This window comes from Myotis davidii, unplaced genomic scaffold (genome assembly GCF_000327345.1).
Source record: "Myotis davidii unplaced genomic scaffold, ASM32734v1 scaffold945, whole genome shotgun sequence".
Classification (NCBI taxonomy): Eukaryota; Metazoa; Chordata; class Mammalia; order Chiroptera; family Vespertilionidae; genus Myotis; species Myotis davidii.
Window position 1 is genome coordinate 251,609 of NW_006296434.1, and position 14,965 is coordinate 266,573.

General features: G+C 43.1%; 1 protein-coding gene across 3 annotated transcripts in view; it reads right to left on the reverse strand.

Moving 5' to 3' along the window:
• SPATS2L (spermatogenesis associated, serine rich 2 like) overlaps positions 1–14,965 on the reverse strand; it is a 145,893-nt gene that overhangs the window by 32,114 nt on the left and 98,814 nt on the right. For 2 of the 3 annotated variants that reach the window (XM_006771807.2, XM_006771808.2), the window contains 3 exons: positions 14,825–14,874; positions 11,652–11,892; positions 1,105–1,311 (listed from right to left, as the gene is read on the reverse strand). In XM_006771807.2, the coding sequence (XP_006771870.1) occupies positions 1,105–1,311; positions 11,652–11,892; positions 14,825–14,874 (498 nt within the window). The remainder of the gene's footprint in view (positions 1–1,104; positions 1,312–11,651; positions 11,893–14,824; positions 14,875–14,965) is intronic. The other variant, XM_015569161.1, reaches the window with a different exon arrangement.

A 14,965-nucleotide genomic window follows, 5' to 3' on the forward strand; every position in this document is an offset into this window, starting at 1 on the left:
ACGTGTCTCCTCTGCTCTTCAGAAATGTCCTGATCATGTATGTTCCATTACACATGGCAGTTTCTTGGAGCAGGATGTGTCTAGAGCAGTGGTTCTCAACCTTCCTAACGCCGTGACCCTTTAATACAGTTCCTCATGTTGTGGTGACTCCCAATTTCACTGTTACAAATTGAACATAATTAAAGCATAGTGGTTAATCATAAAAACAATATGTAATTATATATGTGTTTTCCGATGGTCTCAGGCGACCCCTGTGAAAGGGTCATTTGACCCCCAAAGGGTCGCAACCCACAGGTTGAGAACCGCTGGTCTAGAGACTGTGCCGCTGTCAGGTTCCGATTCTCACTGTGAACACCGCTCTGCGCTCTGCGTGGCTACGCCTGCCCTGCGGGCTCTTCAGGAGGAAATGACTTAGAGGTTGGGAGAGGTACAAACAGCGAGAGAGGCCAGAGCGGCGGTGCCAGGCACGCTGGCCCGGGCCCCATCAGTGCGGGCCAGGCCTGTAATTACAGCAGCACTTAAGTGGCTCTGTGGGTGCCAATCTTGCCCGATTTCCTGAAACCGTCACCAGGGCTGACAGATAGTGCAAAACAAACCGGCAAATTGTACGTATCCCAACAAGGGCATGTTTCTTGGAAGAAAGCAATCTCCCTCAAGAAAAGTGAGAAAGCACATCAAACCAAAGCCAAGGAAATCAGATATAACTGAGGCTGGATGAGAAGAATATTATTTAATCTTCTGGGAGTCAGAAGGAAGTGATTTAGCCCCTTTCATTTTGAATACCAGTTAAGTGTAAAGGATCTGGCACTAACATCTACTTCATGAGACAGCAGGGTAGAAAGTATCTGCAAATTTATCCATAACCACAAAGAGAGGAATGGTCCCAGGGAGGCAGAGAAGAGGGATGTAATTCCATTTACGCCCTTTGACTGACACGGGCGGAATCACATCTGCCTTGTAGTGTGTGTGGGTCACAGAAAGAAACGCAATTTCAGGTGCATCTCCCTTCCACGAAGCAGCATCTTTGGGACCGCCCTGTCACCCTGGCGCTTTTCTCTGTGTGTCAAAGACGTTGAATCATTGGTGCAAAAGAAACCACTTTACCTCTTTTCTTTGCCAGCTCATCTGGCTTTATTTCAAGATGAGCTGCGGGGGCATTGGAATTAACAGGAGAAGTTTTTGCATGAGGCTTGCTTGGGTTACAAGGCTGCTCAGCTGACCACTGCAGGCCATCTGACCTCTCGGGTGTTCCGGGTATAGGTTTGGGGTTCCCATCTAAGGACAGTTTCTGTTGCAGTGGTCTGTTGCCTTCTGTAAGAAAACACCAAATAATGACTGTGGCGGGATCAACTGGAAACATGGATGATAAGGTGATGGGGGAGGGGGGAGGCCACGATTTAGTTTTGGTTTGTTTCCATGCGGACAATAATGCCTTTCATTGCAAACAGTCAAAAGACTGTTTTAGCAGAGTCCCCAGAAGATTAGAGAATATACTAGAAATAGAAAGAACGTTGTACTTGGAGTCAGAAGCCCCGGGGGGCGTTTTGGCTCTGGTAATTACTCGCAGGGTGACCCTGGGCAGCCACTCACCATCTCTGAGTCTTAGTTTCCTCACCCAGAAAAGTTATTAGGAGGCTCCCATGGATACATGAGAAGATCAGGTGGTTGTTTGTTTTTCTCATTCAGTAAAGGCTTCGATGTCTCTGAGTTATGATTTCATATCGAGGCTATAAAATGCAGTCCTCCTATCTCTAAGAGCTACATCAATGTCTCGTGGTATTTTATTCTGAATTAATGAAGGCGGGAGAGTGATTGGAGAGAGGGCAAGAATGAAGTGACAACAGGTATTACAATCATTTCATCGAATTTACGGGGGGATTAAATCAGGAAACATCATCATAATATCTCAACTATATTTAAAAGCCAGGGCGTCCGATGCTCTCTGGAGCTCTGATAGCCGCTGCCATAAATTAGCAGCACGTTGCTTTCGGCATCTTTTAAAGGTAGGCTCCCATTTAGTTATTGCTGGAGTGAATTAAATGGCACCTTACTGGCCTGAAAAGGAAATGGACCACCCTTAACATCTTACAACCAGAGAGAGCTCTGGGGGTGGAAAAAGGGGGAGCCAGTGTGCTTTTGAAGGCCAGGTTCTTGGGGAGAGCTGGGCGTCGTGGGGAGAGTGCAGGTTGGGATCCCCGAGACCCATGTTCTGATCTTCCCTAGGGCCCGAGGACCCTGTAGGAAGGACCTCACTTTTCTGGCCGACTAGGGTTCACACTCACACAGAAAACATCATCATCCCAACGAAGCCCAGCCCCCTTTCAGATAGTCACCCCGCCTCCCTTCTCGACTCCCACAGGGCCTCGTAAAAACGTAGCGTGCGGTGTCTGAACACAATACTTACATGTCTGCCCTTGCCTTTGCCTTGAAGAGGCTGTGATGTCCTTGAAGGCAAATACTAAAATATGACACATTTTTGAAGCCCCAGTACTTGTGTCTGTAAAACTGACTGAATTAAATGATTTCATAGGAAAAAAAAAGAAAAGAAAAAAAAACCACCAAAAAAATAAAAACCAGGTTTCCTGACCCTGTCACAAACATAGAGGCAGCACTGGAAAGCGCAAAAGAATCTGATCTGGGCCCCAATCCGCTTGACTTTAGACACTAGCCCACTTATGAGGCGTGTGAAGTTGAATCCATCATTCATAACTTCCATATCAAGAAAGCACAACATATGCTCGAGGGGCTGAGTAGTGAGTACTCTTTAAAATGTACCCAAAGGGAAATTACAGTTCACACGGAAACGTGCAACAAAGCTAGTAAACATAGTAATTAAGTACTGAAGACAGCATTTCCTCCAGCAACGAAACATTTACTAGCATCCCCAGAAGATTAGAGGATGTACGAGAAATGGAAAGAAACTCGTACTTTAGAAGGACCTGGGTGGGTGTTTTGCTCGGGGAATCACTTGCAGGGTGACCCTGGGCAAGACACTGACTATCAATCAGGCAGTCGCCTGCGGTAGTTTTCTCACCCGGAAGGGTTCTGAGGGGGCTGCAGTTACACTGAAGTGGAAGCTCCCTGCAGGCAGTGCTTGTCAAACTTGTGTGCTCAGGAGAACCCCAGAGGTTCCGACTCAGCAGGGGCCCGGGATTCTACCTGCAGGTGGTTCTGTTGGGGTGAAGATGGGCGGCACAACCCACCTGGAGGAGATCTGCTCTGAAAGATGAAAAACTAATTTTTTTTTAAAAAAGCTAATTTTTTGATGAGCCTGTAACTGTTTTGTTAACACGGTGATTAAGTACAGGCTGGTTCCAACTCCTTCCCTCTCTAAATCATAGAGAAGATTCAGCCTCAAAGAATTATAAATTGAGAACCTAATATATATCCTAGTGTGACTAGTATAGTAAACTAGTCTTGTTCTTAAAAATAAGGGGGTTTATATGATAGCCTGATGGAAGTAACAACTGAAGGGAAAAAAATTATTCAGTTGAATGCAAAAGATTTTAAGCTTAAGACAAGCTTACAAATGAGTACAGGCTCATTAACCTAGAGCTGAAAATGCTATGTTTGTGTATCAGAGAACTGATATGTGGACAATGGCTCATTTCACCATCCACCCAACATACGTTTTTAAAAAAATACATTTTATTGATTTTTTTACAGAAAGGAAGGGAGAGGGATAGAGAGTTAGAAACATCCATGAGAGAGAAACATCGATCAGTTGCCTCCTGCACACCTACTGGGGATGTGCCCGCAACCAAGGTACATGCCCTTGACCGGAATCAAACCTGGGCCCCTTCAGTCCGCAGGCCGATGCTCTATACACTGAGCTAAACCAGTTAGGGCTACCCAACATACATTTATTGAGAAATTTGAGTAGCAGTATTTTTTTTTTTGGAGGAGGGTCCTGGAAAACTGTTTCAGTATTGGTGGGATCACTGAACACTGGGATGATCTGAAGTTCTCAGATACTCAGGACTACTGGAATATAGTACTGCTTGCACATTGGCTATACAGGTCTGTTTCCAAATGTAGTAATGAAGTTCTTTCAGATGAAAACTGGTAGAGGCTTATTCAGCTATAACAGAATTAGGTGCATCTTGACCACAAATCCTGATATTTCTAACAATTAGGATAAATGGGAGTTCTCTCCTGGATGTAGCGGTTTTCCTCTAACATTACAGGCCAGAAGTAGCACCAATTCTTTGACTTTCTGGAATCCACTTGCACATTTCAATAGACTGTAGCTGATTCAGAGCTAACTCATAATACTGTCTAATAAGGTAGCCACCAGCACAGGTGACTGTTGAACACATAAAACGTGGCTGGTCTGAACTGAGATGTGCTATTAAGTGTAAAATATGCACTAAAACTTGAAGACTCAGTACAGAAAAATATCTTTGATAACTTAAAAAAACTGATCACATGTCAAAATGATAATATTTTGGGTATATTAAGTTAGACATATATGCTATCCAATTTAATTCACCCGTTTCTTTTTATTTTTTAAATGTAGATACTAGTATTTCTATTTTTTAAAAAATATATTTTATTGATTTTTTACAGAGAGGAAGGGAGAGAGATAGAGAGTCAGAAACATCGATGAGAGAGAAACATCGATCAGTCGCCTCCTGCACATCCCCCACCGGGGATGTGCCCGCAACCCAGGTACATGCCCTTGACCGGAATCGAACCTGGGACCTTTCAGTCCGCAGGCCGACGCTCTATCCACTGAGCCAAACCGGTTTCGGCAGTATTTCTATTTTTTGTATTTGTCTTAAAATTTTCTAGATAGGCAATAATGACATCCGCAAATGAAGTTTGACTTCTTTCTTCCCAATCTTGCCCTGTTGAACTGGCTAAGAATGCTAGTACAATGTAAAATCATCATCCTTGCATTGATTTTGATCTTAGGGAAATTGCATTCAATATTTTATTATTAAGTATGATATTAGCTGTAGATTTTTCACGTTTATCAGTAAGTTCTCTTATATTTGTAATTTGCTGGGAATTTTTATTTTGTCAAGTGATTTTATTTTGCTTCGAGATAATCCTTTTGTTCTCTTTTATTTTGATAATCTAGTAAGACACATTGTTTTTTAAATGTTAAGTCAATGTTACATCCTTGAGAAAAAGCACACTTGTTCATGATGTACTATAAATATAAAATCGTACTTCAATTTGCTAATATTTTGTTGAGAATTTTGCTTCTTTATTCATGACCAATATCATTCTGTAATTTTTCTTGTAATGGCTTTGCCAGGTTTTGATAAGGTTATGTTGGCCTCATTAAATGAGTTGAGAAGTATTCCATTCTTCTGGTTTCTCTCTTTTAAAAATCTTTTCTCTCTGTTCTTCAGTTTGGATAGCTTCTTTTGACCTGTCCTAAAGTTCACTGCTCCTTTCTTCTTCATTGTCTAAATTGCTGTCAAGTACATCTGATGACTTAAAAGATTTTTTTTCAGATATTGTACTTTTTTAAAAAAACAACAACCTCATCTTTATTGATTTCAGAGCAGAAGGGAGAGGGAGAAAGAGATAGAAACATCAATAATGAGAGAGAATCATTGATTGGCTGCCTCCTGCATGCCCCCTACTGGGTATCAAGCCCACAACCTGAACATGTACCCTGGACCAGAAGCAAACCTGGAACCCTTCAGTCCGCAGGCCGACACTCTATCCACTGAGCCAAATCAGCCAGTGCCCGATATTGTACTTTTTAGTTCTAGGATTTCTATTTCAATATTTCTTTCTCTCCTGAAAGTCTCCTTCTCTTCACCCTTTATATCCATCTCCTTTTTTTTTCCTATAATTTTTTTGGCATATTTATAAAATTTGTCTGACTAAAATAGCTGGGTTATCTATAGATCTGCTTCTGTGATTAACTTTTCTCTTTATTATAAATCAAATTTTCTTGCTTCTTCCCACATATAGTAATTTTTTTTAAAAAAATTACTGATTTTTAGCAAGAGGAAGGGAGACAAACATTGATGTGAGAGGAACATCAATTGGTTGCTCCCGCATGCACCCTGACTGGGGATCAACCCCCCCACCTTTTGGTGTACAGGATGACACTCTAACCAGCTGTGCTACACCAGCCAGGGCCCATGAATAGTAATTTTTAAAACTGGGTATTGAACATTGTGGATGACACATTGAGAAATGTTGGATTTTGTTACTTTCCTCAAGATAGTTTGATTTTGTTCAAATAGGTCATTAAAATACTAGGTCATGTTCCATTCTCTTCCCCCGATTTTTTTTTTTTTTTGCCTTGAAGGTAAATATTAGGCATTTTATAGAACAAGCTGGAGTAGAAGAGATTGTATGGAGATAGTGGATTGTTTCTTAAAATACCTTCAATTGTCCTGTTTTATACCTCTGCTCAAGCTGGCCCTCCATCCTATCTGCTGACCCTCAGTCCAGAGCTTCTCCGTTTTCTGCTAGACAGTCATACTCCTCCCTGCCCAAGCTCCCTCATAATTCTGTGCTGTAGCTTCATTTGTCAATCCTCTTCCACCTCCTTGTACTCTTCCATTAACCCGGGCTCACCTTCCCTTTTTTCTTCACTATTGTAGATTCCTACATCCAAAAAGTCAGTGCAGTTTGTGATGAAGGAGATATAAATTCATGCTTTTATTTTCTTAAAAAAGTTATTGATATGCATTGCTGAATTACTTTCCAGTCAATTGGTACCCATTTACACTCAGCTGTACATGCATGCAATTGTTCTCAGAATTAACTCTTCAAAACTGAGGACTTTCAATTTTCTAGTTACTAAAACTTGTGTAATTTAATTTGTTCTTAACTTGATTTATTTTACACAGCAAAACGTAAATGGTGGCTGTTGTTTTTTGTTAACATCACCAAAGAAAACAAATATTCCTCCTGGGAGAAATATACGAACTTGGATTCAAAGACTTTCATAATATATGTACAGCCATGTATGTGTTCAGATTTCAAAGTTTCTGTAAACACATATTTTCTCTTTAGTTTTTACTTTTTAGTGAAAGCTTTATGTACTTCTAAGTAGACTGAAAGAAGTATACATAAAATTTGAATCTAACCTTAAGAAATGTATTGAATATAGAGTACTTCTAAAATAATCATTTTAACCAATTGTGTTAAAATGCTCTCATAGCCTCCCATACACATAATTTCAGCAAAGCACTTCGTTTGATAATGATTAACTTAGTATATAAATCAAACCACCCTACAAACAAGTGAAGAATCTAAGCCTTAAGGAAAATAGACCAGGAAGAACATTTGGGAAAATTGGACCCTAACACCATCATGTGCTTTACATGGGGCCTTAGAAATAAAAATGATCCGTGGCACTGCTTTTGGTAAAAATAAGTCTTGATCTGCCCTTTGTCCGACTTTGTATTTGGATGCAGGAAGAATCTTGATTGCATTATGTAAAAGATCTCAGTTGCGCTGTTATTAAAAATTCTGAAGCCCAGAAAAAAGTACTCCCAGGCTTAAAGTAGTCATTCTGCACTAAGTTTAAACCAAACTCCCAAACGCCTGAGCTATCTGCTGACGGGCAGCGCTGTCCCACTCGACAGCGCTATATTTACAGCCTGAATGATGATGCCCTGGGTGGTATTTTTCACGTAGGAAGTCACACTAACACCCCCCAGCCACCTGTATATCTCTTATAGCTGACTCCGCCTCCCAGAAAACAATTCTGTTGAAAACTTTTAAAAAGCGAGATCTTGAATGTCAAGGTGTTATAAAAAGATAAAACACCTGCTGTGCATGTTCACAGCCTGCTGCCCAGCTGGGCACTCCGGGCAGGCGGGATTGAGCCAGTTTCATTAATGGAAAGCTTGAGAAATGCTCCCCGCTAGCAGAATGGAGATTTCTTTTAGGTTTATACTTCGAAACCACTCAAGTACAGACTATCATTATACGGCTTTGTTATGATGACTTTCCCCCAACTTGTCCTTCCGTCCTTCCTTCCTTCCTTCCTTCCTCCCCCCTCCCTCCCTTTCTTTTTATATTTGTTTATTGAATTTATTGGGGGTGACAGTAGTTAATAAAATTACATAGGTTTCAGGTGTATAATTCTATATATAACACATCATCTGTATATTGTATTGTGTGTTCACCACCCCAAGTCAAGTCTTCTCCCACCATCACTTATTTTGCGACAGCGTGCATGGACCTGGAGAGCATTATGCTAAGTGAAAGAAGTCCGTCAGAGAAGGACAAGTTCCATATGATTTCACTTATATGTGCAATCTCATGAACAAAACAAACTAACAAAATAGAAACAGACTAATAGGTACACAGAACAGACTGACAGCTGTCAGAGGAGAGGGAGTTGGGGGACTGTGTGAAAAGGGTGAAGGGATTAAGAAAAAATACCTCAGTGACACAGACAACAGTATGGTGATTACCAAAGGGTAAGGCGGGTGGGGGAAGATAGAAGAGAGTAAAGCGGGTAAATGGGGAGATAGAAGAGGGTAAAGGACAATTGACTTGAACGCACAATATCATTTTTCAATTATACATCATTTAGGAGTTAGGAAGCCCAGGCTTTAGCAATAGCTCTCCAATGCATGCATAAAAGTATATGAATTTGTATTAGGTGTTTGCAAACTAAAGAGAGTTACCCCAGGGTAACCCCAGGTTATCGTCTCAGCTTCTTAACTTGGGGGGGGGGCCTTGGTTTCCTGAGCTATAAAATGAGGGCGTGAGATTAAAGGATTGCTCCCATCCTCTCTGATTCCAAGGGTCTACTGAAAATAGAGGGCAGAATGTCCAGGACCTAATACTCGCTTGTGAAGTAGCGGTTTGAGGTCTGTGGATTGCCAGCAGATTGGACAAACATTTTAAAGTCATCTGACAGACTTGGCATCAACTTCCGAGAATCTTCATTATTTTGGGGAAGAAAAATCTAATTACACACCCATTTAAAAAACTAATTACAAACTCATTTAAAAATGTACGGTCTTAGTAAGTGAGTTACTAATGAAGTTAATGGTCAACCAGGGGTCACTTCCTTTTGCAAAATCATCTAATAACCGTCCATTACCATCGTTTATTGTTTAACAGAAAAAATTACACAAGACATAGATTTATAACGAACCAATAACATTAAAATAGCCCTATGAACCAGGAGGTCATGGTTCCATTCCCGGTCAAGGCACATGCCCGGGTTGTGGGCTTGATCCCCAGTGTGCGGTGTGCAGGAGGCAGCGTATCAATGATTCTATCTCACCATTGATGTTTCTACCTCTCCCCCTCCCTTCTCTGAAATCAATAAAAATATATTTAAAAAATATATAATGCTGACATACCCCAATGCCTTCGCACTAAACTCACACAATTGAAGGGACACTGGGATGGTTCTTTGTGTAGGAAAGACTTCTTCACAGGAAGTTCCCGGCAGGTTTACGGAATCCCTTGGACAGAGAACTCCATTGGGCACTTAACTTTCAAGGCAGCTCTCCCCCGTGAAGGGAGCTCTTCAATATTGCATTTGCTCTAACGTCGTATACTTGATAGAGTTACCGAAATTGTTTTAGGGAGAAGGTATAAATTATCAGTAAATGAACAAATGTATGTGCTAGGCTTTTAGTCTATGATTGATATCGAAGCAGCAGCTTGAGTAATTAGATTTTGAAAGTAATTCATGTGAAAGCAATAACAAGCAAAGTTGGGAATCTGCCACTCGATTATTTAATTTCTTTCTCCTGCCCTGACTATAAATCAAAACATTCTCAAAAGGGTAGGCATCGTTAACAACGGAATTTAAAAAATTCCTGGAAAATCCAGATTCTAAATGGAAACAGGTTGTCTTTGCTGCTGTTTGGCTGGCTTTCGGAAATCATGGTGTGGTCAGGATTACCCCGACTCCTGCCCTAGGAACAGCGTTGTTAGGTAACGTGTTTATGGGAGAAAAGGAGAGCTTAGTGACCATCGGAACACTTGCTAGTGTGACGTAGAGCGTGTCGGCGACTTCATGCTGCCTCACTGCACCCCTGGCATGGCACGTGGCTCTTCTGCCGGACTGAGCACTTCCTGGGCAGGGCCCCTGTCCAATTCACCGTGGATTTATCAGAGGACAGTGCAGCATCGTATACAGCAGGTGGGTGTTAAGTCAAGTTCTCCCTACTGTTTCCTGACTCTCCGCGTCCTCTCCGCCGCCTCGCGTCTATGGTGGGTCCTTCAGTGCCCACTGCTCCCACGACATCCCCTGCATTGCTCAGTTGGATGTGGCTCTTCTCTTCCCAAACCATCAACTCATCAGTGGTTGCACGACCTTCTCTTTAAAGAGATCAGAGTGGGGTTCCCCCAGGGCCTGGACTACACCACACCCTTCCCAGCGCAATTCTCTGCATGTAAGAGGAGCTTAAAAAGCTGCTGATGCAATAGACTCAGGGTTTTATAACTAGAAGGACTTTGGGAATAAATTATCATCCTGGATCTCACCACCTCTTAGGAGGCATTTTGAAAAAGTGACAGGGCATTTTTAAAACTTAACAAAATGATGCCTGGGGGTTTGGGGATACAGGTCGACTTACAATCACAACAGTCTTGCACAACAAAGAATTGCCTTGTGTCCTGAACTTTCTCATGTCCTTCTAGTCACTTTACGCATAAACCCAAGAGATTTTTTCTGCACTGTTTTACTTGGATCCCCAGGCTTCCGCTGCTGTGTAAATTAAGGAAAGATTGTACTTTATGATGTTCAGAACTTCACCAAGAGAATCTCACCGTTTAGAAAATCACATGGCCAACCACACCAGTAGTTGCGGTATTTGAATTGACAACTGCATTTATAGCAGCTGCATTCACTTCCAGGTCTGCCTACAAAAATACGTACTTACTTAGCTCTCAACTCACATGTCAAATACAGAGAAATGGTGTCCACAATATCCAGTCATGTCTCGCTTCTTTTAGGGCAAAGTGATTCATTATCAGCAGGTGTGAACATCTGGCCATTTTCTTAGGCCTCTATTTTAGTTGTTCCTGAACTCTTATATGTGTTACTTTATTGAAATTCTAGGTAGATTACATTACCTACGTAATGGTAAGTTTAGTCTAGGATTTGTTGTAAAAATGAAGCATTGGGTCAGGTGGTATTGAGGACCACTGATCTAGTACATTCTAGTAGAGACAGCAAGGAAATGGGAGAGTGGAGATGAAATGAGGTACCCAAGGCCATGCAGCTGACTGAGAAGTAGCCTTTGTCGATTAGTTAACATATAGCTTTAGCCCAAATAATTAACATTCCAGATTCTAACACCCTGGAAGATTATGTTCTGGCACATCATAGAAAACACTACCTTTAAATAACATTTTCTTTTGTCACCAATTATCCCTCCCTTATCCCAGCAAAGGTGTTTAGAGAGAAAATGTCTTTAAACTTGGCATTTCCACTTTCCTAATGATCCTTATACAGACCATACTGGAGTATTTGAGAAAAGATAATCCTTTGACTCAGTGCAGGGCTGGACTGAGCATTTGTTCTTTGGTCCCTGACAGTCCTCCCTCCCCTCCCCTTCCCAGGAAGCCTGAACCGTGTGCACTGAGCACAGCCCCTCCCCTCCAACAGCAGCCAGGACTGGGCCAGGAGGTTCCCTCTGCACCCCTTCCTTCCACGTCTTCCTAAGCAACTTGACTTAACAATGACTGACCTGAGACCCCACGGAGAGCCTTGGGGGGCTCCTCGAGTATCGAGATCTTCTTCTCCCGAGGGAGGAGGGCTGGCTTCTCGCTGGCGGAGTCGGTGGACGAGCTATCCTTCTCGCAGCCGCCGCTGTGGCCGTTCTGGGCCTGCGGTGGGAGTGGCGGCCCTGCTTCCGGCCTCTCGGCCTTGTCTTTAGCATCTTTGTTGCCTTGATGCTGCTTGGACTTGCTTCTTTTTCGTTTATTGTTCTAGAATGAGAAGATAATATGATTTTAGCTCAGATCCTTGAATTATAAGATGAACCCGAGAGACCACAATAAGATATCTATAATAATAAAAGCATAATATGCTAATTAGACCAGACATCCTTCCTTCTGGACACAGCCGCAGCGGGTGGGGGCCAAGACAGAGGCGCGGATTTCCTGTATCGGGCCTCTAGTTTTATATAAGATGATATACACATACATATATATGTGTGTATACACACACACACAAAAACATATATACATACACACATAAACACAAGATGGGGCAGAAGTAGGTTTACAGTTGTATGTGAAACACAGAGTTTACTCTTGTCTTATTATTTATTAAATATATATAATTTCCTGGCTCTTCTAATAGAATGGGTGAAAACACATCTTTATTAAACACCCAACTTAATGTAAGTAAATATCTTCTTTCTCACCATAAGTTGTATCAACCTTCATTTCATAAACATTGTAAACAGAAAGCTTCCTCTGAAAGGGAACCATCGGAGGGATGGCTTAGACACCGGCAGACTTGAGCTAATCGAGACACCACACGCGGTAACAGGGAACCTGTGACTGTGCCCTGAGAGAACTGCAATCGGCCCTGGCGCCCTAGAGAATGGCTCTCCTTTCTTACAGAGGCGATGAGGGTGGGAGGCGAGGAGGACACGAAGGTTTGATCCTCCGGGGAGGAGAGGATGTTGAGGGACGGACTGACACGAAAAAGGCAGGCAAGTCCTTGCAAGATGAGGATGTGAACGGCAGATCCCCAAAGTCCCCCTTGGGTCTGTGAAATAGGCACCAGCCCACCAGAGGTCCTGTTTGCTACCACTGCTGGGAGGTTCCCGGCAGCTCCGGGACCCCAAATCATCCCCACAAATATTTAAGCCGGAGCAGACAATGGCTACAAAGTAAGGCCAAATGGACCCAGTCCATCTGGGTTTGGACTGAGCAGTGGGCCCCGGGACCGCTCAGCCGTAGCTATAGCCGACCGTCTTTACAAGGCTCCCCTACCCTGCACTCAGACAACCGAAATCTTTCAGGCCTGAATTATTACAATATGAGAGTTTTCCTGTCTCTCCTAAAATGTCCTAATGGTCAGCATACTAAGATGTTGTGCCTGATTATGCTGTATGCTTTACTGCTTTGGTTTTGTACCGAGGAATATTCGCTGTTCTTAACCTTCAGTGTGTACAGGCCTCAGCCAATCAGAACGGGTGCCGACCCATCAGGACCCGGCCTGTCTGCCTGCTGCATCAGTGGGTACCAGCTGAACCTCAGCCGGCTTTGTTCTACACATTTGGAAAAGGAATAAAAAGAACAGCTTTCTCTCCTGAATTCTCCTCCCTACTCCCGTTCTTTTCCCTTGAAACCACGACCATGCCTCCAAGAAAGCGCTCCCCGAGAGAAGCAAGGGGGCACATTCATTCATTCACTGGGTGGCGGCCAAGGCCCGCGGCACCAGGTCCCAGTTCCCACGGGAGCCCCACAGCTGGTAGGCCGGGCAGACCATTTTCCCACGGTCCCACCCAACCTCTAAGAGGGAGACTTGGTAATGAGTTGGGTCTGCAGCTGCTGTCTGCTCCTTTTCTCACATCAGAGAAATTCATACCCAAACCGCACTTCTGGAAATTTCCATGTGAGAGTAAATACCGCCTTTCAGTCGCTTGTGAATCATCGTCATCTCCCACAAATGCCCAGGGAGCTATGATTAAAGGTAAGCGGAGACTGTCAAAGATGGTGGCTCACAAAGACTAGGGGAAAAGCGCATAATTCTTCCTATTCTACATGAAATTAGGAATTAGGAAGAGAAAAAGGGGCCAGGATAACGGCCCTGATCTCGGATTGTATGGAAGTAATGCTGCTTGCTTGTTTGTCTTGGTGAAAACCTGGCTTGCAGGCCTGTGACTGCCCCTCAGGGAGCAGGACAGATTGGGGTTTATCTCCTGGGATGCCCAGGACTCAGGCCCCGCTGGCAAACAGTGGCAATGGCAGGGCAGTGACTTTGAAAGGAGCAGACTTGTGATCAACCAAAGAACTTGTATGCATATATGCATAACCCAGGGACACAGACAATAGGGTGATGAAGGCCTGGGGTGGGAGTGGGGGGTGCGGGGGCAGGCTAGAAGGGATCAATGGAGGAAAAAAGGGGACAGATATAATACTTTTAATAATAAAGATTTATTTTTAAAAAAGAGCAGACTTTTTGTAGAGGCCATGAAGCAGGTTATAGGTGCAGGACCGGGAGCAAGTGAGCATGCTCACAGGATGAGGAAGGCGAGCTGGAGACAGAGGCCAGTGTGTGCACGCACACCTCACGCGTGTCCACAAGTCACTCTTGCGGACTAGACAAGAAGGCACAGTAATGTAAAAGGGGCCGATTAAAATCTCCCCTCTGTTTTCCAGGAGGAGTCTGCCAGAGTTCTCAAAAAGGAAAAAGCAGGTCCCTTACTCTGATTTTAAGGTATTTTCTTTCTCTCTTAAGAAAACCTAGCTTAGAACTCAGCAAAAAGGTATCTCAGCGCAGCTTTGGATAGATTCTTGCAGTTGGAAAAACATGTGAAAATATATTTAGAGCGTTTCCAAGTGTTTTTGAAACACTCCTAATCTTCTCTGTGCCACAGGATCTGTTCAGGCAAGTTAATGTCTCGAATCCTTTGAGTTCTCAGGCGAGGCTCCCCTTAATCCTTACAAAGAAAGCCCCGGGGAACTTCTGAAGCACACCTGGTGGCTGGAACACGAGCAGAAAACAAGGGCCTTCGTGGGGAGGGCGGCTGGGACTGAGGAGAGCCATGGATTTGCAAGCTTTCTGGGTGCACGTATTATCATATTTGAAAGAAGCGTAACATGGGCAGCCTTGTTAAAATGATAACAACAATAAAAGTTTTGATTGAAGATGCTACTAATTTACAATCAATATTAATCTTACCTTCTTTTTTCCTGTCATATTCCATTCTTTTAGAACTTGAATTGCACTGCCTAGACAGAGACAAAGGATCTTTAATGCGTAGTCACATAATAAAACACCACACAAAATTCATCACGGTAGCGATCCCCCCCCCCCCCCCCC